At 41.0% G+C, this 20,865-nt stretch overlaps 1 protein-coding gene across 3 annotated transcripts in view; it reads left to right on the top strand.

Annotated features, from left to right (window-relative positions):
- Positions 1-20,865, top strand: part of ELAVL4 (ELAV like RNA binding protein 4) — an 85,150-nt gene that overhangs the window by 16,987 nt on the left and 47,298 nt on the right. For all 3 annotated transcript variants that reach the window (XM_060021776.1, XM_060021767.1, XM_060021785.1), the window contains exon 2: positions 16,584-16,824. In XM_060021776.1, coding sequence (XP_059877759.1) covers positions 16,584-16,824 — 241 coding nt within the window. The remainder of the gene's footprint in view (positions 1-16,583; positions 16,825-20,865) is intronic.

Consider the following 20,865-nt stretch of genomic DNA (forward strand, 5'->3'; position numbering starts at 1 on the left):
AACACCCTACCCCTGCTTCTGATTACCGATTCATTTAGAGGGCTTTGGTTGAATTCTTTCTCTGTACTGCATGCTGGGAGCAGGAAGTCAAGCAAAATTCAGGCCCTGCTCTCAAGAAGCTCCTAGTCCGTGGAGAGACAGGCAGGTAGACTGTGACTGAAGGCAGGGTGGTGAGTATCACAACAGAGGACAGAGAGGAGGTTCCCGAGATTGTGTGGGTCAGGGAGGCTGGCTTCAACTGAATTTTGCAAAATGGCAGGGTTATTTAGATGGTGGTGGAAGAAGCATTTTAGTTGGGGGGAGAGAGAGCACACGTGCAAAGACATGGAGGGGACATAACACGGAAGGGACATACAGCAGGAGGCATTCAGAGTAGGGCACTTGCCTTATTGCATTTTGGAACTTTGATTACAGATCTATCTGCTAATCGCTCAAGACCTGAATTCCTAGAGGGCAGGTATCAAAGGCCCTGGAACTCAATTATCTAATAATAATAAAATATTTAATCTTTGCCACATTCCTGTGAACTCTACCAATATTGAGAAAACTGAGACATAGGACTGTTAAGTAACATGCCCAAGGTCACACAGCACAACAGGGATTTGAACCTGGGCATTCAGGCTCTGGTGCCTGTGTTCTTAACCATTATGCTATGCAATAGGTAAGTATTTGAATTGATTTGATTTGAATGGATGTAGAAGTAATTACATGATAATGTAGTCTCTCATTTGTTTAAAAAAAATAACGTGGCCGGCATGCCAGCCTCTGACAGTTGTTGCAGCAAAATGTTAAGAAGCCCCCTTGGCTTTGGCTTTGGCTTGTGTGACATGTGGAAACTCTCACAGGTGGAAATGTTCTCTGGGCTCTTAATCGCCAGACTTTAGCCAGTCTCAAACACAAAGTGAAAATGAAATATGAGTTTAGGCCTGAAACAGAGGAAATCAGAGGTCAAAGGAATCTGGAGGCGAAGAAACAGAGGCTGTAAAGATGGCCTTACACAGAAAATGGAAGATCCCTGGCCTTAAAAATACAGTCTTTTGAGACAATTTGAAAGAAGGTGAGGGAAACAATAATGATAAGTACATATAGCTTTAGAAGATGAAAGTGCTCCTACTTTTAAATTGATTTTGAAGAGGAGAGAAAGAGAGATGAGAGGAGGTTTATGATAAGAGCTGAATGGTGGGGAATAGAGCAAGGAAAGCAGATTTCACTATGGAGAGCAGAGAGCCATCCATTCACTCGTTTATCCTACCAACAAAACCTGGAGCTGGTCCCTGGGGTTACAAATGAATCAAACACAGTCCCTGTCCTCAAGGAGCTCACAGTCCAGTGATAGAGACAGGAAGATGGAGAGTCCCGATGCTATGTGCTAAATGTCCCTGTTAGAAGTGTGTACAAGGGAGAGAGGAGGGAGCCGTGATGGGGTGCTGAGGAAGGTTGTGTTAGGCCTGTTGATGAGAGAGGAGGGCCTTCTGGGCCAGCAAGAGTGTTTTGCAGAGTGTGGCATGAGAGAGAACACTGTGTGCTCTGGTTTGTCATTGCTGGCCGCAGAGTGAGCTTTCTAAGGGCTTGTGGAGGTTATGGTGGGTAAGAGAGGAAGATGGGAGTCAGTAACAGGAAGACCCCAGTTCCAATCCCAGCTCTGAACACTGTGAGCAGGGGCTAGTCATTCTACCCTCCGTCTTCTCCTTAACTCTTAGTTTGCTCACCTATAAAATGCAAGTGGTGGGTGGAAGGAGGACATATCCCATCCATCTCTGAGGATCTTCATGAAGATTAAAAGGGGTGTTGGGTGTGAATGTGCTTACAAACTCCCCTGCGTCTAGCATGTGATTTAATGAATTCTTTCCAGTGGCTTTGTAAGGGTTCGTCTCGTTTCTGCAGGTAGATGACACTTGCTGTGTTATCTCTGCACTTGCCATCACGCCTTTCCGACGGTGGCCTGGAAAATCCTCCTGAAGGGCATTTGGTCCATGTAGCTGCCCCTTGGGGTCCACAGGAGGGAGGAGCCATCCAAGTGGACCAAGAATACCCCCACTCTCTCACCCTGAGCAGGTCCATGTGGAAAGCCAGGAACGCCCTCCATATTCAGTATACAGAGCAGTGTGTCGATTTCCTGAAATATCCCGTGAAAACAAGAGGGTTTTCATTTTGAGAAATCAGAAACCCTAATGACTGCTTATTGCATTTGAAGTATCTAACTTTAACCCATTCACAGTAGAGAGTTTTTTAAAAGAGGAAAGTGTACCAGAAATTGTCTGTAAGTGTTAAAAATGGTGCTTTCATTATTCTTTTTTTTTTCAAGTTCACTTAATCTCTCCTCCTTTGCACTATATTTTCCTGACTGGTATTACTGTGAGAACTTGTTAGTTAATGTTTGTGAAGCATTTTGAAAATGGAAATAGCCATCGACATAGTGATGAGTAGTAACGTTTTTAAGTGTTCTTTTGTATTTCAGAAATTAAATTCCAGGGATAAATCGTACCAGCTCTCAGATTAGTCAACTTTGCCACCTGCAACACATTTTAATGGGCACATATTTTCAGTATGTTATGTTTTGGACCAGGAGAATGAACATGTATTAAGTGCTTACTGTGTGCTGAGCTCTGAGCCCAATGCCTTAAATTTGTTATTTTCAATCTTCACAGTAACCCTGCAAGGCAGACAGAAAATTGTTCGCATTTTTCAGATGAGTAAATTTGAATTGCACCTCAGAGAGTCTTAAGTGGCTGAGCCAAGGTCAAGGCTGGAGCTGGTTTTCAAACCCAGATCAGATAGACTCCAAACCTCATGCTCTTTCCATTATACCACGTAGAATTTTGAATTAAGATCTTTCCAGTAACAACAATTTATTTGGCAGTATTTACTGACTAATAGCAGACACATAGCCTAGAATGTTTTTAATCGGATTAGATCATTTACTTTCTCTGAGACTACTGGGTTGCATTTTATGCTGATAGGAATTCTTTACTCAGACGTGGAGGTTTAGGGAAGGGCACAGAATTTGGTTTCAGACTTGAGTTCAAGTTGCGGTTCTGGCTGAGTGACAGTGGACACTGCCTGAAGCCTCATTTCTCCATCATGTGTAAAGTGACTTCACTTCTTCAAGCCTCAGTTTCCTCAGCTGTAAATGAGAGGAGTGACAATTACCTACTTTGCAAAGTTGTGGGAGAATTAAGTGAAGTAATGTATGTGGAGATACCTATTACCATTTATTGTGTGCTAACTGTTGGCAGTATTGGACGGACTTCGTGGTAATTGCTTGCCTAGACATTTTCCTGTGTAAACCAAACAGGATCTCCGTTTATTGAGCCTTTGCCATATTCCAGGCAGGGGCTTTGCTAGGCACTTTGTATGTGCTTCTCCATTACCATATTTATGACATTATATAATAATTACTTATTTACTTATTTATTTACTTCCTTGCAGACAGGAACCTCTTTTATTTCCTTTATATCCCTGGCATTTAACATAATGGCTTTTGGCTCATGGAAGGACTCATTAATGTTAAGGAAGTTAGCTTGGCTTTTGTTTCTTTATACTGCTTTTCTTCTTTTAAAAGATAACTTCAGTTGTGGGAGGGGCTATTCAAATGAAGCACTATATTATCATTAGTAAACTGTGACTTACAACTTTCTTTAAAATATGCCTGTAACTAAAGAAGTTTAGGTTGCACTGATTTGACAACAGCTGATTCTGAATATCTGTTAGTCTTTCACTCTTTTAAAAGGTAAATTTCTGGGATGAAAAGAATATATCAAGAGTTGGAAGAGTTTGCAAGCAAATTTACTTTGTGTCTGTGATTTCAAAGGAGATGGTTACCCTACTCAACTCTTTTCAGTAACCTTAGTGTATCATAATTTGGATGTGTCATATCTAAATTATTAAAGACATATTAAATTAGTCCTAAAAGGGTCTTATCTGAGAATTATATATTATGCAGCTTTGAATTTTATTATAAAGGTAATAATTTTGAACTTTACCATGTGTTTTTAAAAGGCTTATTATTTCTCAATTTTTAAAATGCCAGTTTGACTCTTGCCCAATTAGTACGAATTAGTGAGATTTCAAAAGCATGTTTTGATAAAGACAAAAGATTGTTTGTGAAGACAGAAATATTAACTTACTTATCCTCTGTTCTAATCCAAAATTTTCTGTTGTTATGAAGCAAATCATAATGCATACAGTAGGAGATTTTAAAAAATAGAACAATGAGGAGATTGAGATGAAGGAAAACTAAGAGAATTTTAAAAATAAGATAAACTCAGGGGTGAGGTTTGTGCTTAAAAAAAGAATCAAGTTTGCAGTGAGGTCCTGTGCTCTTTCTTTACACATAGAAGGCTACAGATTTGGCACTCATTTTCCTAGCAATATTACAAAGAGGGGACCCAAAGAATTACAGGATGCAGCGTCCATAAAATAAAAGTAAGCGCATCACACAGATAAGAGAGCGTATTAGTGGTTCATTGCCATAATAAAGTTATCTGCCTCAAAGCAGATAGAAATATTCTGATACTTGGTATTTGTGATTTTTTTTTTTTTTTTTTTTTGCCTCCGCTTTGCTTCTCGTTCATGAGATTTTTATAAATATGTATTAGGAGGATCTCCGTATGCAGGAAAGAGAGAGAGAGAAACTCAAAAAGCATGGCGTGGAATGCTGCTTGACAGTGTCATACATTCACAAGATGTCCTTGAAGATGGAGCACAGAACAGAGATCAGGGAAATTTTGGCAGCTGCAGTTGGGAAAATAAATGGCTGTTGTGTGATTGGGCAGATCCTGAAAGCAGGCTCCTGCTCAAACCATGTAATTAAGAAAAGTGGGAGCTTTTGTCCAAGAGCAGAATGTTCATAATATCAGAGTTTGTCAGCGGGAGCTTTTAGAACAGATCAGTACTTTTCACTCCCTGATCCAGGGAACAGTTTTCTTATAAATCATCCACTCTCCTTGCTGTCTTCATGAAGGTTGCTGCCAGGCGATAAGGCAGTCTTAGATTGTAACCTCACTAATGTGCAGTGATGTAGGTGAAGGGGAGACCAAATCAGAGACTGTTTCAAGAAATGCGATTTTTATTCATTTGGGCTCCTATGTAGAAACAAGCAGAGTGTGGCCAAGGAGAGATCCTGCAGGACAGCTCTGGGAAGGAGATGGAATCATTTTTTGTTTGTTTGTTTTTATTTTTGTTTTGTTTTGTTTTTTGAATTTTTGAATTTTATTTTTTTATACAGCAGGTTCTTATTAGTCATCCATTTTATACACATCAGTGTATACATGTCAATCCCAATCGCCCAATTCATCACACCACCACTACCCCACCCCGCCACTTTCCCCCCCTTGGTGTCCATACGTTTGTTCTCTACATCTGTGTCTCTATTTCTGCCCTGCAAACCGGTTCATCTGTGCCATTTTTCTAGGTTCCACATCTATGCGTTAATATACGATATTTGTTTTTCTCTTTCTGACTTACTTCACTCTGTATGACAGTCTCTAGAGAGATGGAATCATTTTTAATACTGTGGCTCCGAACTGGTTTGAAGGATTTGACATTTTCTTTATTTTTTAAAAATAGCTTCCTTTCAGATTATAAAAGTGCTATATTTTCATTGTAAGACAAAAAACCAGAAAACTAGGAAGATAGAGATGGAGACAAGTATAACAATCACCTATAATCCTACTATTTATTATTAACATTTTAATTTTTCCCTCCTATTCTGTGCATGTTTATATAATTGACATAGTCAATTTCTTTCTTTTTTTTTTTTTTTGCGGTATGCGGGCCTCTCACCGTTGTGGCCTCTCCTGCCACGGAGCACAGGCTCCAGACGCGCAGACCCAGCGGCCACGGCCCACGGGCCCAGCCGCCCCACGGCACACGGGATCCTCCTGGACTGGGGCACGAACCCGCACCCCCCGCATCGGCAGGCGGACCCTCAACCACTGTGCCACCAGGGAAGCCCGACATAGTCAATTTTTTATTTCACCTTTTTTCTACATTGATTACAAACATTTTCTCATGTTATAAAAACCATTATAAACATAATTTTAACAGTTGTGGAATACCGTGTCATAAAAGAGGTGATAACTTACTTAGTCACCCCCTCTTTTGGGCCCTCAGGTTGTTTCTATTTTTTCACACTTCTGGGTACACTTTTCTTAATATACCTTGTTGTGCATACTTTTGGTCTACAGAATTCTGGATTCTTTTCTGAGCTTCAGAATGGATCATCGGTCCAAGAATATGAACACGAGGTTCAGAAAGGTTGTGCCAATTTATATTTATTTCCACCAATAATGATGAGAGAGAGACTATTTCACTGCCCTTCAAAGCTTGACACTTGCAAACTTTGAATTTCTATCTATGTTCTCTGTAAACATTTTGTCCACAAATAATTCACATCTACACTTCTCCCAGCCCAGGTCTGCATTCTCACCAACCCTGGTTTCCTAGAGTCCAATTTTACTTGCACCCACTTGCTTTCCCAGAGAGTGTCCCTTTTTCTAATGTTTCTTTCTTATACAAAAACAGAAAACGAAGTCAGTGAAGGAGGAAGTTAAAAATAAAATTTCAAGTGTGATACAGGAATTTTCAAATTTAAAACTGCCCTATCAGATTGTTGTTCAGGATCTTTTCACTAGTGAACATACAGATATAATATGAGGCTGTGTGAATCGTCCATGGGTCTAATTTATACATCGGCCACTTTTACATGCACTGAGGTGCTGAGAACCTTTTTGTTTCTCTCAGTAACTTTGGCTTCAGAATGTCCCCAGATAATTTCTCTCCTTCGAATTAGAAGGGCTGTTGGCATTATACAATTCCTCTTAACAAAGAGAAGGTTGCTCTGTGCAGATTTTTCTAGATACTAACTCCCTCTACTCCCCTCTGCTCTCCTCCTCGTCTCTACCCCAGCTGTGTTAAGAAAACAAGGTTAATTTTCAAAAGAAAAAATATTTTAAGTAGATATCTGAAGAATTCAATCTGAGTGTGCACAAAACTTAAATTCAGAGAAGTGACCCAATGCTTTAAATCATGATATAGATACAGAAAAACATGTGGCTTTTTACAGCTGAATCTTGGTGAGTTTGCTCATACTCTGAGCCACTAGCCAGGCATTTTATAAATATACAGTACTTATGTTTACATGAATTGTGCCACTGGCTACTGTTTATGCATTTAATCAGAAGGTAAGTCAGATTTAGTCTGTGGACAGTTTTACAAGTGACTCATTAATGTTCTTCGTATGGAAGATGAAGATAACATATATTCCATCCCAACTGGTTCCCATCCCAACAGGAGCCCATAGCTTAATATTAGGCATTTTGGTTATTTTGTCTACATTAAACATTCAGAGTTTGGGGGCTTAGGGAGTAGAATGGGAAAGGAATTGTTTTCCAGTTGATTTTTTTATTAGAGCTGATATTTTTGCAGGAAGCCTGAGCGCTTGCCCACGAAATTGCATTTATATTAAAATGAAAACATTTGTCTTTTTCAAATATGCCTTTAATGAAGAAATCCTATTGAAAGTTTGGGATTGTATTTACTTATTGGCCATTTTGGAAAAGAAGACTGAATAGGGGCGTGGGGGTGGGTGTCGTTTGAAGGTTTCCCTGTCTTTATAATGAACTGGATGATCAAGCCATCCCTCAGCCCTGGAGAGTTTTCTGTAAAAGTCTGTTAAAAACCAAATACTCAGGGGTTGTACCAGGACTGCCCCAGATGGGCACACCAGGAAATCATTTTAGGCCCAAACTGAAGCCCTAAAGAAACACTGTAAGATATAAAGGAGGCCAGTATTTATTTAGGAGGAGAAATGTATGTGATGTGTCTGGGGAAGAAGATTAAAAACTTGGATTTCTGTGAATTTGAGAATAATGCCTAAAAGACATTAAATTTTGATTATGCTTTTCATTAAATGCTGGCCCTGCTATTTTAAGTATTAATGCCTCTTATTCTCTCCAGCGGCGGCTGATTCTTTTAAAAAGCCCTGACTGTCAGCACTGAGAATACTTTTGCCATGCCTGGTGTTCATCTCCAGTGAAGAAGCTGCTGTTTCAAAGGAGTAATGCCTCAAGTTTACCTCATTGTTACAAATAGTCACTTGTTTAGGACGTAAGCATTTAGGCCAGAAGCAGGATTGTCAGTTCGGTGTCAGAATGGCGTATGACTAGGCTATGCGTAATTTCATTTACGTGCTTTTGGTGAGGGGCTGGGGCATTGTTAGACAAAGTCTGAAGGGAATTGCTTAAAAGAAAGGGGTGTATATGATTGATTTTAATTATTTGTTTACCTCCCCTCCTTTCCCATCCTCTCACCTTGAACCCTCTAAGGGCAGGGATCAAATTATTTTTCTTTCCCCAATTCCTCAAACAATGCCTTGGTCTATAATAGCATTCGATAAACTTGTCTTGAATTGAAAACACTTGTTTTAAAGATATGCTGAGAATTTATTACCACATAACTTCCTAGAGTAAATAGGTCTTTCAGGTTATTTGTGCATCTGCCCAAAGGCATTATTAAACTGTCAGCATGTTTTCCTCAGTTGGAATTAAATTTTTTTTTTCTAGAGTTTTCTACTTCCTGTCTAGCAGAATCTACAGAAACTTGGTACAAATGGTTTTGGGGGACCTGAGTGCAGTGTTCAGCCAGATTCCCCTGGTCCAGGGGTCTTTGTGAGTTATCACATATAATTTGGTTGGGGGTGGGTGTATATTCCCAAGTTCCCTTTTCCTAGAGTGATCACATCATAGATCTCAGCCCCTCCTTGTGGGCCCCATTAATAACGTATCTCCTTCCCAGTTGAATCATAACCAGGAAAATGTTACGTTAAAAAAAAAATTAATCTGAAGGGACTTGAGCAAATTAAAACCTCTTGAAAAGGAGGAGACAGCATGGAGTTTATGAGCTGATGGACAAAACTTTAAAGAAATATCAAATTGGGGGGGGGGGGGCGTGTAAGGACATTTTTAGTATCTTTCAAGGAGCAAGAAGAGAAGTGAGGAATTATTCCTAAAAATAATATCTGTCTTCAGGAACACAGAGCCTGCTGTGTAATTTTCTAACTTTGGGGATTTGTTTTTCAGGCTTTTGAAAAGTGGGTGAGATGCAGTAGTCTGGGCTGCTCTACCAGAGTCTAACATAGTGCATGTCAGAATTTTATAAGGGTCAAGTGGGAAATGCCTACAAAGAGAATTAGGACTTTTATTTTTGTTCTCATGAATAATTTAAATCTATTTCTTTAATGGTTCGATTCAGTGACTGCCCTTGGTAAACATTATTCTTCATGCTCTTGGGAGCACTTGTTCTATTACATAAGGCTTAGCCTTTATACATAAATTTTCAAAAGTCCTTCCAGCATGGTAAAAGGAAACACCTTTAAATACTCATTAAACTATTTAATAAAATACATATGTGGATCGCAGATGTACACACCTGAAGCAAGTTTGCAATTAGTACATTCCTTTAGCATCTTTCTAGTTTGACATTTAGAGGGTGCTGAAAGTAGATGGGAGAGTATTTGTTAAAGAAACATCACATTCCTGTGACCTTCTTAGGTTCTTTTCTCTTGATCCTTTTGACTGATGATGGAGTATCGAGGTCACCGCCCCACCCCCCAAGAAAAATCAGAAGTTGAAGACAGCTGAGAGTGGTGTGATGGGAGTACAAGGGCCCTGCACTGGGCTCTCAGATGATGAATGTCAGTAGTGAGTTCTACATCGACACAGGTTCCTCTAATATAAAGTTGTAACCTTCTATTTGCCTTGTGAAGTAAATACTGAAAGTGTCAACTAGGTTAAGGTACGTAAATGCAAGACCATACAATTTATTGTCAGAGTGCCATTTCTGTGGAAAATTCTGGAGCAAAACCATGGTGGTGTGGCTGACAGGATTGGTGTGAGGGCTATGGTAGGACCCCTGCTGTGCCAACGTGGGGTCTGGAATAGTGATGTCCTCAGCTGTGAGGAATAGGACCAGCCCTATAATGCTTACCTGACCCCCCCGCCAAGCCTGAGCACATGAAAGCCTTGTGAAGAGTGGGGGACAGAGGGAGCTGTAAGAGATTCATGAGCCGATGGAAGAAATATTAAAGGAGGCCTTACGTACTTTCTAGAATTTTAGAATGAGTCTCGCTTAATATACTTAAAGGACTTTCTGGCCACAGGATGTGCTTGCTCTCTCCTCTGACATGTGGACCCTTCAGCAATAAATATTTGTCTTAATGAATGAATGAATTCTGAGGGCAAGAAATTACATGAAAAGAGTGATTGGGGAAGGAAGGCAAGTTTTTGCCCTTTGATTATATTGCTACTCTTAGAATCAACTGGGAGATTTCAGTCTGAGACAAAGGATTGGCTTTAGTGTACCTAAAATGTTATGTGCATATATATTTTTCTGAGGAGAAAGAGCAAAGGCATTCACCGGCTTCTCTACAGGGTCCACGTCAGCCACAGCTTCAGCCCTCCTGCTTGAATGAATGCCTCTTAGAATCTGCATTTGAAATAATATCTAAGTGTATGCCTGGCATATAATAGCAACTCAATAAGTATTCTGTCCTCTTGTTATATGTAAGATGGAGATGACATTAATAAAATTATTGGCTTGTACTTCACAGGGTTGTTAAGAGGGATCTAGCAAACTATTGGACTTTCAAGGACTTTCATTCATTCAGTAGTTCTTTATGCAGAACCTACCAATTCTCAGGCCCTGTCCTACATGCAGGAGATACTATTATAAACAAAACAGATGTGGTCTCTGTACGATGGAGCTCAGAGTTCAGGTCGCCATTCTTTGTGAACTGTTTAAAGTACTCTACTCAGAAAAGTAAGGAGGTAGACATGTCTCCACACCTATATTCAAGTGCATTTCTGTGATATGGCCACCTTCACACCCTCCCCGAAAAAAAATTAGAAGTAAACTCTCATCTAAGGGGCCATGTCTGCATTGTCACAAGAACACTCAAGTGAAGTAGCCTGTAGGCCTAGGCTTAAGTCCTAGCTCTGTCTCTAACTAGCACTGTGACCTGTGCAAGTCACTTCCCCTTTCTGGTCCTCAGTTTCCTCATTAAAGTTACAGGGTTGGGCTTGGTGGTCCCTAATGTTCTCTGATATCTGTCCTGCATCCACACTGTGAACTCAGTGAGGGCCAGCTCCTTGTCTTTGTTGTCTGTGTATCCCCAGGACCTAGCACAGTGCCTGGCACTCCAGGGCTCCATCTCCGTTCATCTAACATTCCCAGATCTAGCCATTGTGGAAATGAACCCTTTTTTAATGCATATAACCGGGCATGTCCAGGAAGTAGTGTAACAGATACCTTGGGTGGACAATAACAAAAGATGTGATTGAACAGTTAATTTAGGACCATTGGGAAAGACCCAGAATTGTAGTGACAGAGATGCCATGAAGGGCAGAGAGGGTTGGCTCTTATTTTCAAGAATATCCTGAGAAAGAAAGAAGCCTGGCGCCCAGCCTCTGCTTCTTACCCCCACTGCCTCTGCAGAGATAAACGACCCAGAGTGATGATCCAGCAGCTGCATGCCTGAGGCCTTCCCTCTCGCTTTTGTTGTATATTTTGCAGAAAAAAAAAGGGGGGGAGTGGGAGGGGTGAGGTTAATGCCTTGAGTGTGAGTAATTAGTCATTCAAACCATCAACATTTACAATGACAGCCTACATTATTGTGCACTGCTCTAATAGTTTACCCCTGAAATTTTCTGCCTGTATAATGTTTCTTAAAATATATCACGGGAACATAAAAGATTTAATGCAGTGCTTTGTACAACCATTAGAGTTTGAAGTCAACTGAACCTCCTCAGTGCTCTATCCTGGATGCTGACTGTAATTCTGCTCTTAATTGCCATTCAGAGGAGGGAAGGAAGGCAAGTCAGGGGTTTGGAACCTGATCAGCTACGAAGTTGGCTGTGAGACCCACACAGAATCCTTCATTAAAGTCCATATGCACACTTGAGTAACTGATATATTTATTTGCAATGACAGTTGTGCTGTTAGAATATCAAAGGCCTTAGAGTAGGGAAGCAAGCTTTCTGATTTTGCCGAGCCGGCCTCTGAATTTATTGAAGGATATGCTTCCCACTAATAGACACGTTTACCTCTGGTCTGTTTCCCAAGTAGGGATTATAAGTGTCCTCTCTTTCAGATCTATCACGTAACCTTCAAGTGCCACAGTTTCATATTCTTGCATTCAATATATTTACATCTTGGCAACTTTCTTATTTTCCAAGTAATGTTTTAAAATGCTCTTGGTTCACTTGTGTATCAGATTTGATTCTGACATTTTACATTTCTGATTCTTTTTTTAAGCCTGTCTTGCATCCTGGGATGCGTCATTAAGCCCAGCAAGGGGTCTTATTACATGATGTATATTAACACATTTGCAAATGTTTCTCAGCTTTGAAGCTGTACGTTTTTATTGAGAAAACTCTGTGTGTGTGCATATGTGTATTTTCCTCAGTTCCTTCTGAGTCCACAAAAGGATAACCGTGTAGTGTGTGTGCAGAGCAAAGAGAGCTCCATCTCCACGAGACGAGAAATGACCTAATTTATAGGTTTGTTTGCTTAAGGTACCTCAGTACCGAACATTGTATCTCGTGATTCCTTGTCAGAGGTTTGGGCCCAGTTCGGGTTGTCGGATGTCCAGATGGGGCTCAGCTCCAGGAGTCAACATAAATTAGGAAATCCACATAGGATGTAAGGAGATCCAGAAAGCTGATTGGGGAACTGAAATTTCTTTGCTGCAGATTTGATACTTCTTAGGCCTTTCTGGAGCAGGGAGACCCATGAGATGTTCACAGAGACAAGTGCTGGCTTTCGCCACATGTGTCTGTGAGTCAAGCATCCAGTGAACAAACACCAAACACGGCTGTCAGGTAACAGCCTGCTTAGGTATGACTTATATTCTTCTTATGCCATCACTAACACCCACAAAGCTGCCTCGCTGCAGAATATTTTCTAGGTGTTTGTGCAAGAGCCCAGCCGTGAGAAGGGTAACCTAAGAAAGTGGAGCAGCGAAGGTGTTATGTAGATTGTGGGACTGGCTTTTTTGCCACTAAATCAAAATGTAGTAGTTGGGCAGCTCTGTGGTTCTGCCACCCGAGCCTCCTGAATTGGATAAATCCTGTTTTGGTTTTTTTTTTTGCGGTACGCGGGCCTCTCACTGTTGGGGCCCCTCCCGTTGCGGAGCACAGGCTCCGGACGCGCAGGCTCAGCGGCCATGGCTCACGGGCCCAGCCGCTCCGCGGCATGTGGGATCCTCCCGGACCGGGGCACGAACCCGTGTCCCCCGCATCGGCAGGCGGACTCAACCACTGCGCCACCAGGCAAGCCCATAAATTCTGTTTTTTAAGTTCCTTATTGAGTTGGCAGTGCTTCTTGTGTTTGTTGCCTGGACACCTGACTCAGTGAAGCAGTGAGACGACACAGCAAACGGAGGCACTGCACAAGCCCAGGAGGCCGACGGCTTGGCAGAGCAGAAACCTGCCTCACAGCCAGCAGTTTCAGTGATGCTCCGTAACAGCATCTCCATTAGCGTGACCCCTCCCCTCGGCACATCGCCCTCATTCTTTCCTGGGCCCTTGCCTCAAGGGCAGAGCAGCTGAATAGGATTTACTGGGTGCATTTTCTGTCAGTGCTGAGGAGAGCTTGATTTACGATTCCTCTCAGGAACCCTTTGCTTTCTCCTTGCGGTTTGGACCAGCCTAACGCAACGCCATAGTTGACCTGAAGCCAAGAAAGTTGTGATGATTTAAGTGGAGCCACTTAAGTTATCTACATGATGGCAAAGAATCTTAGAAGCTTCCCACCTTCCTCAATCTGCCTTATTTCCACGACTCCTCTTGAGACTTCTTTTTTTTTTTTCTTTTGGTTTCATATCCCATTTGTGATTATCAGAAGAAGAAATGATTACAGCAAGGCTCACCTATGTAGGGCATGATGAGGAATAATACTTATGATGCTTCTAGCCACTTTATGTTCTAGGCAACTTATACATATAAATAACCTTGCACAGTAGGCTTTATTCCAGTTTACAGAGGAAACTGAGGCTTAAGAGTATTGAAATAACCTGCCTGAGATCACAGAGCTAATAAGTAATAGAACTAGAATTTTAAGTCAGCTCTTCCCTTGGCTAAAAACTCATTCCCTTTTTACTACCACTATGTTTCAGATGAGTAAATAAGCAAAAAACAGAACAAAACAAAAGCAAAAAACAGTCTCTGAAGGTTGGTGAGGACGAACAGCAACTAGAACTTTCATACACTGCTGGTGGGAGTGTCAACTGGTACATCTACTTAGGAAAACTATTGACAGTATGTACTAAAGCAGAATATACCCTATGACCCAAAAAATAGACTTCCAGGAATATTCCCAACAGAAATGTGTGTGTGTGTGTGTGTGTGTGTGTGTACACCAAACGACATGTATATAATGCCCATAGCAGCATTATCTACAATAGTTAAAAACTAGAAACAACCCAAATGTTCATCAAAGTAGCAGAGATAAATAAAACGTGATATTTTCATACAATGGAATTCTCTACAGCAAGTGGAGAAGAACAGCCTACCACTACACCTCACAACATGGATGACACCCAGACATAATGTGTGAAAAGACATAAAAGAGTATGTATTGTGTGATTCCATATATGTAAAATTCAAAAACAGATAAAACAAATCTATGGATTAGAAGTCAAGAGTAGTGGTTACCTTTGGGGGTGGTATGAATAACAGGGGTGAGGACACAAGAAAGGCTTCTGGAATGCTGGTCATGTTCTGTATTGTGATCTGAAAGGTGGTTACTTAGGTGTGAGTGGTGTTTACTTTGTAAACATTCTTTGAGTTGTTCCCTTAAGATTTGTACATTTTGCTACATGTATATTAGATAAACATGCTTATCTCCCCAAAATTCTCTGAGCAGCCAAATGGTAGTAATGGAAGCTACTTGTAATCAGGTATCTGCTAAGCTTTGGTTTCCTTGTCTATAAAATGTAGAGAATATTAGAATATGGCTCACTGCTTTCTTGTGGGGAGTCAGTGAGAGAAGTCACATCAGGTGATTGGCAGAATGACTTCAATAAATATCAATGATTGTGGTTATGTTCGCACAACTATTCAGGCACTTTACATACATCCTGTCACCAGATCCTTTTTACCACCTTGCAAGGCAGGTGGCATTGTTCTCCTCTTTCAAATGAGGAAAACTAAGTCTCCCAGAATTTAAATCCCTTACCCAAGGTCACACAACTAGGGAATGGCAGAGCATGATTCCATTTCCAAGGAGGTGATGGTCAATTTCACGTAAGACAGAAACCACACCATGAAGGATGAATAAGGGATGGTGCTAGGATAGAATGGAAAAGTGGGACTGATGAGCTGCATTTGGGGCCAGGAAAACTGGGTGCAGGCCCAGACTCTGCCCCACTTTCCTGTGATGACAGAGAAGTCTCTGGATGTCTCTGGAATTCATCTCAAACATGAGAGTTTTGAACTGAATTTTATTCCCTGAAGTGCCTTCTGGCTCTGTAGTTTTGTGATTCTCCATGTTTGTCATTCTATGTACAAGGCATCTTTAGGACCTGGCTCCATGAGCTTAAACCCATTTTTCATGTGAAACCTTATTCTATCAGTATCTTCTTGGGACTTTCCTGAATGCCCCTATCCTTTAAGCAGGTTTAATTGCTCCTCTGTTACAGGCCCATTGTCCTACTGTAGCCATTTGCCTTCTGTGTCCTCTGTGGACTATAAGCCCCTTGTGGGTAGAGACTTATCTCTTTTATTTCCATGCCTGCTGCCTCAAACAGTTCACACATTCGTGGAAATATTTGTTTTATTAACTGTTTAGATACAGTGAAAGTCCTTTTTAAGTAATGTGTGAGAGGACAGCCTGGGGCTGTGCTAGACTTAAAGTGGAGACCTAGAGAGAACTTTTCCTTCATGTTTTTAATTTTATTTGAGGTCCAGGAGAAATAGTAGCAGAGGCACTGGGGAGAAAAATTATTAGATAACTTTGTAGCTCCCCAGCATGCCTTTATGAAATCTGAAGTTTGATCAGTATTATCAGTGAAAATCTAAACCCTTCCCATATGGAACAACCCCACTTAATTTAATGTCATTTTACTTTATGAGACAGTTAATAAACAGGTACTGTATTTAAACTTGTGAGCATAGCCCTCTATATTTAGCTTTTTCAGCTTTAATGGAACTATAATTTTAATCATGATTATTACTTTACATTTTAATTATAATTCGGTGTGGCTTAAGTATACATTTCTGAGAGTGATTGTGTAATGAAAACAGGAATTAGCTTTTCATTAACAAAATAATGGGAGAGTTCCCACTGCATTCTAGTCTGTGCTCAAAATCTACGGGTGGGGGGAGGGGCTGGCCTAAAAATAGCAAGGGGAGTTTAACATTTTGGTTAAAAACATGTTTCTAAATTGGCTGTGTTCACAACCCCATCTCTTTTGCTCCATCCTGCTTTATCTTGTTCTCTTTCTTTACAAAAAATAAAATAAAATCTTGAAAGAGACTCTGTGTCTTTGAGATATCAAAAGGTTTACTATTTTTATTTTTATTTAGATAATTAGCACCATGGAGCCTCAGGTGTCAAATGGCCCGACATCCAATACAAGCAATGGACCCTCCAGCAACAATAGAAACTGTCCTTCTCCCATGCAGACAGGGGCAGCCACAGATGACAGCAAAACCAACCTCATAGTCAACTATTTACCCCAGAATATGACCCAAGAGGAATTCAGGAGTCTCTTTGGGAGCATTGGTGAAATAGAATCCTGCAAACTCGTGAGAGACAAAATTACAGGTATGCTCTTCTTCAATATTCTAGGCTTGGGATTCACAGCTGCGTTGTTCCATTAGATGTGCAGATCTTAGCAGAAATGCATATGTGTGGTGATGCCTTTTGAGTGTCTGCAGCGTGTATCCTGCATTCAAGGTCAGCGTGGGTACACAGTCATAAACTCATGCGTATGTATACTACATGAAACCATATTGCAAATTGGTAGGACTGGGAAGCAGATAAAGATTTTGCAGCCTCCTCAGCTTTAGTTTATGTGAAATAATCCTTTGGCTGTGTCCTCTTTTATTCTTAACCAGCCACCCCTACCCTTTGTTCTTTAGTTCACAGTTCTGCCCTCTGCCCTCCCTATACTAGTTTTTATCTATTTATCCCTTTCCTCTCAAACATTTGGTTTGCGTGTGTCCAGTGTATTTCCATGTATCTGAAACTGTCTTTTAAAGGGGGCCATTGTGGTCACAACTGCCCATTGTCCCTGGGAGAAATAGGCCCCAAGGATAGCAGATGATTCTGGAATAAAACTACCCTGTAGTAGGAGGGAGATGCTTGATGAAGGTATTTTATCTTATTTATTTGTTTGTTGTGAAGATACTCTCTGAGAAGTCAGAGACTTTTTACTTGAAATTGAAACAATACCCTATACTTCAATACTTGAAAGTTTTAGGTTCTGATTTTTTTCTAACTGACAGCCATTTATTGAGGACTTAATGTTTGCCAGATACTGACGCTATTATCCTTTGGGGCTGGGGATGAGGGTAGTTTCCTTGTAATCCTTCTGGAAGTGGGAATGTTTTCTTAGAAAAATACTGGACTACATAGTGACGGCAGTGAAGCTACTGCTCTCTGATGCTCCCGTCCTAAAATCATTCACACTCAGCTTTGAGTATTTGTCATTTTGGGGTGTTGACTTTTGTTTCCCTCTCTCTGGACAGTTTAATTGAAGAGCAGCTGGCCTATATAAGAAAAAGGAAACTCTAAAATACAGAGATACATTATCTTGATTTTTAAATCAGAGAATCCAGTGTATTTATGTGCATGTAGCTGTATATATTCTCCATTTCTTCTAATTCACTTGTTAATTTGTCCATTTATATTAAGTATTTTGCAAAATCATAAAACTAAAATAAGTGTCGAAAATATAAGTCATATAACCCTCTAAACATAATTTCCTCTTCTGTAAAATTGGAAAAGAATACTTATCTCAAAGGGCTTATTGTGAGGATTAAAGGAGAGACTGGATATATACTGCCTAGCACAATACCTATTGCATAGCAGTCTCTCAGTAATGGGGGAGCATGTTATTATTATAGGTACAGTTAGTATGTTTCAAGGAGAATAGCTAGAACAGAGAAATTTTATCAAGGTCTCCAAATGGGCCGGGGCTTTGGTGTTCTTATCCCAGAGCCCTGGATCATCTATCCTTTGACAGAACTGCCTATGCTCTCAGAAATCCAATGTTTAGATTCCTGAAGAATCTTTATATAATAGGATGATAATTCAAACCAAATTAAAACCAGTTAACCATATGATTCTTCCTCCCACTCCTGTATAGAAAATGTATTTTTGGTGTAGCCTTACCTTCTAAATAGGGACTCTGCCAGCTATATTAGTGAATATTATTAATTACCTTTTCAAAAGAGTTCCTTTAGAACTATAGTAAGATTTTTGAGAAGTACTGATTCGTGGTGTTGTTCCTTGTTTTCTAAAGACACATGTTTAAACAAGCAGATTCCTTTACTGAAAGAATGCTAATTTGGTAGTTCACTGAGTGTATTTGAGTAAGAGTGACAGCTTCGAAGACAGCCTTTAATTTGGTATACAAAACCAAAATTGTCAACTTTGGTTTGTTTAGCACCCTCTCCAGCACAAGCAGAGACATACAGTAGCATCTGAGCTTAAAGAAGAAGCTTAACGGGTTGAAAGCAGAAATACAATGCAGGCATAAATTTATAATTATGCATTTTTTTTAATTCAGGGGGGAAAGAATTTTATTTGCAGAGAACTTATGGGAATGAGGCAGGGAAATATAGAGAGACCAGAGATATTTGCCCTCATTTGGCAGCAGTGTTTAATAAAAGTAGAACTTGTGGTTGTAAAGAGTGCTTATTAAATTCTTCATTTACACTACCTAATTAATTCTAGCATTTTAAATTAACAGTGAAACTGGTCCCTGCTGTACCATTCCATAGATGCAGCATATTTCCTCTATCCACCCGTTGTTCAGGTTTAATTGGCTACGCTAAAAGTCAGAGGAGGGAGAGAGAGGGCTGTAGGGAGGTGGAGAAGGAGTGGGGATCGCTCTGATGGAAGACGCTCTGAGGCCTACATTTGGGGTTAAGTGATAACGCAGGCTGGGAGAGGTGAGGTTTCACACCAGCCAAGTTAAAAGGCTGCTGCTGGTGGTTCAGAAGTCAGGGTAAATGACATCATAGGTATTTTTGTTGCCCTGATTTTTAACATCCCCAGTCCCCCTTTTCCTCCAACACCTCCTACAGATCTCAATGCATCTTGATCCTGTGAAGTTTACAAGGAGTTCTAAATATCCAGTGGGAGGATTTGGGGGGTGGGAAGTGGCAAAGAGATAAGAATTCAAGATTAAGATTTTCCAGCCTAAACCACTCCCTAAGAGAATGTAATAGATTCCCTTAGAAGGTTCTGGCTTCTAAAATGGAGAGAGAGAGTAAGAGAGGGGGCGAGGTGGGGGGAGATAGAGAAAGAAGGAAGGAAAGAAAGAAGGAAGGGAGGGAGGGAGGGAGGGAGGGAAGGAGGGAGGGAGGAAGGAAGGAAGGAAGGAAGGAAGGGAGGGAGGGAAAGAGAAACTGTTAATGGTGTTGCCAGTAAGCTGGCTTCGCTCCTGGCTATAGGTTGTCAACGAATTCTCCCTTTGAATTTGGGCATGGACTTAAGTGTTGTGGTACTGAGGACATACTTGTTATTATTTATCAAGTACTTACTCTATGCCAGGTACTTGCTAGGCACTGAAGATACCTTATTTCACTTAACATTAAAAACAGCCTCCATTTTCTTAGATGAAAACATGGAAGCTTAGTGAGGTTAAGTAACTTCCCCAGACAGCACAGCTATTAGCAGGTGGTAGAACCGGGATTCACCCCCAATTTCCAAAAGCGTGATCTTATGTGGAAGCACGTGCAGGGCGCCCCTGCCTGTGGTACCTGAAGATCCCTGCTAACCCTCAGCCCATAACCCAATGAAACACTGGGTTCCTCTGAGTAGCAGTTGCTGGCCGCACTCTGCATCTAATGTACCATCGCTTAAAACAATACTCCTGGGCTTCCCTGGTGGCGCAGTGGTTGGGGGTCCGCCTGCCGATGCAGGGGACGCGGGTTCGTGCCCCGGTCCGGGAAGATCCCACATGCCGCAGAGCGGCTGGGCCCGTGAGCCATGGCCGCTGGGCCTGCGCGTCCATAGCCTGTGCTCCGCAACAGGAGAGGCCACGACAGTGAGAGGCCTGCACACCGCAAAACAAACAAACAAACAAACAATACTCCTGTGTATACCAGGAGGCAAAGATAACAATATTTATCATCCTCTGGGGATATAACTCCGTCTTCAGTGGAGACCCAAATTTATGGAAAGTGCCAGGTTTAAGGTTCCCTTACAGTGCTTTTGGACATCTCTGTTAATATCTTCTCAGAGATACTAGATTTTCTTTTTCCAATTGGGAAAGGCTGCTTATCAGGATAATCTAAGTACCAGGGAGAGAAGACGTGTGTCCCAAGTCGCTTTTGTGTGCAGCTGTGAACACAAGGAGGCTCTGGAAGCTATGTCCTTTATTTTTCTCCTCCATCCATCTGCAGCCTCTGCTGCTAGAGAGGAAGGAAAGCGGCATGTGGCCCACAAGGATTTATGCAACTGAGGAACTCAGGCAAAGAACACCAAACCCCTGGTAAAAATTCTATTATTCCCGTGGACTGCAGATAATTGAATTCGTTTCTTATTTTTTTTTTTTTTTATTTTGTTGCCTTTTTGCTTTTCAAGCTTTGAGATTGCATTTCCAAATCCAGGTTCCTAGATGATCGGTATTTG

The sequence above is a fragment of the Delphinus delphis genome, chromosome 1 (assembly GCF_949987515.2).
Source record: "Delphinus delphis chromosome 1, mDelDel1.2, whole genome shotgun sequence".
Classification (NCBI taxonomy): Eukaryota; Metazoa; Chordata; class Mammalia; order Artiodactyla; family Delphinidae; genus Delphinus; species Delphinus delphis.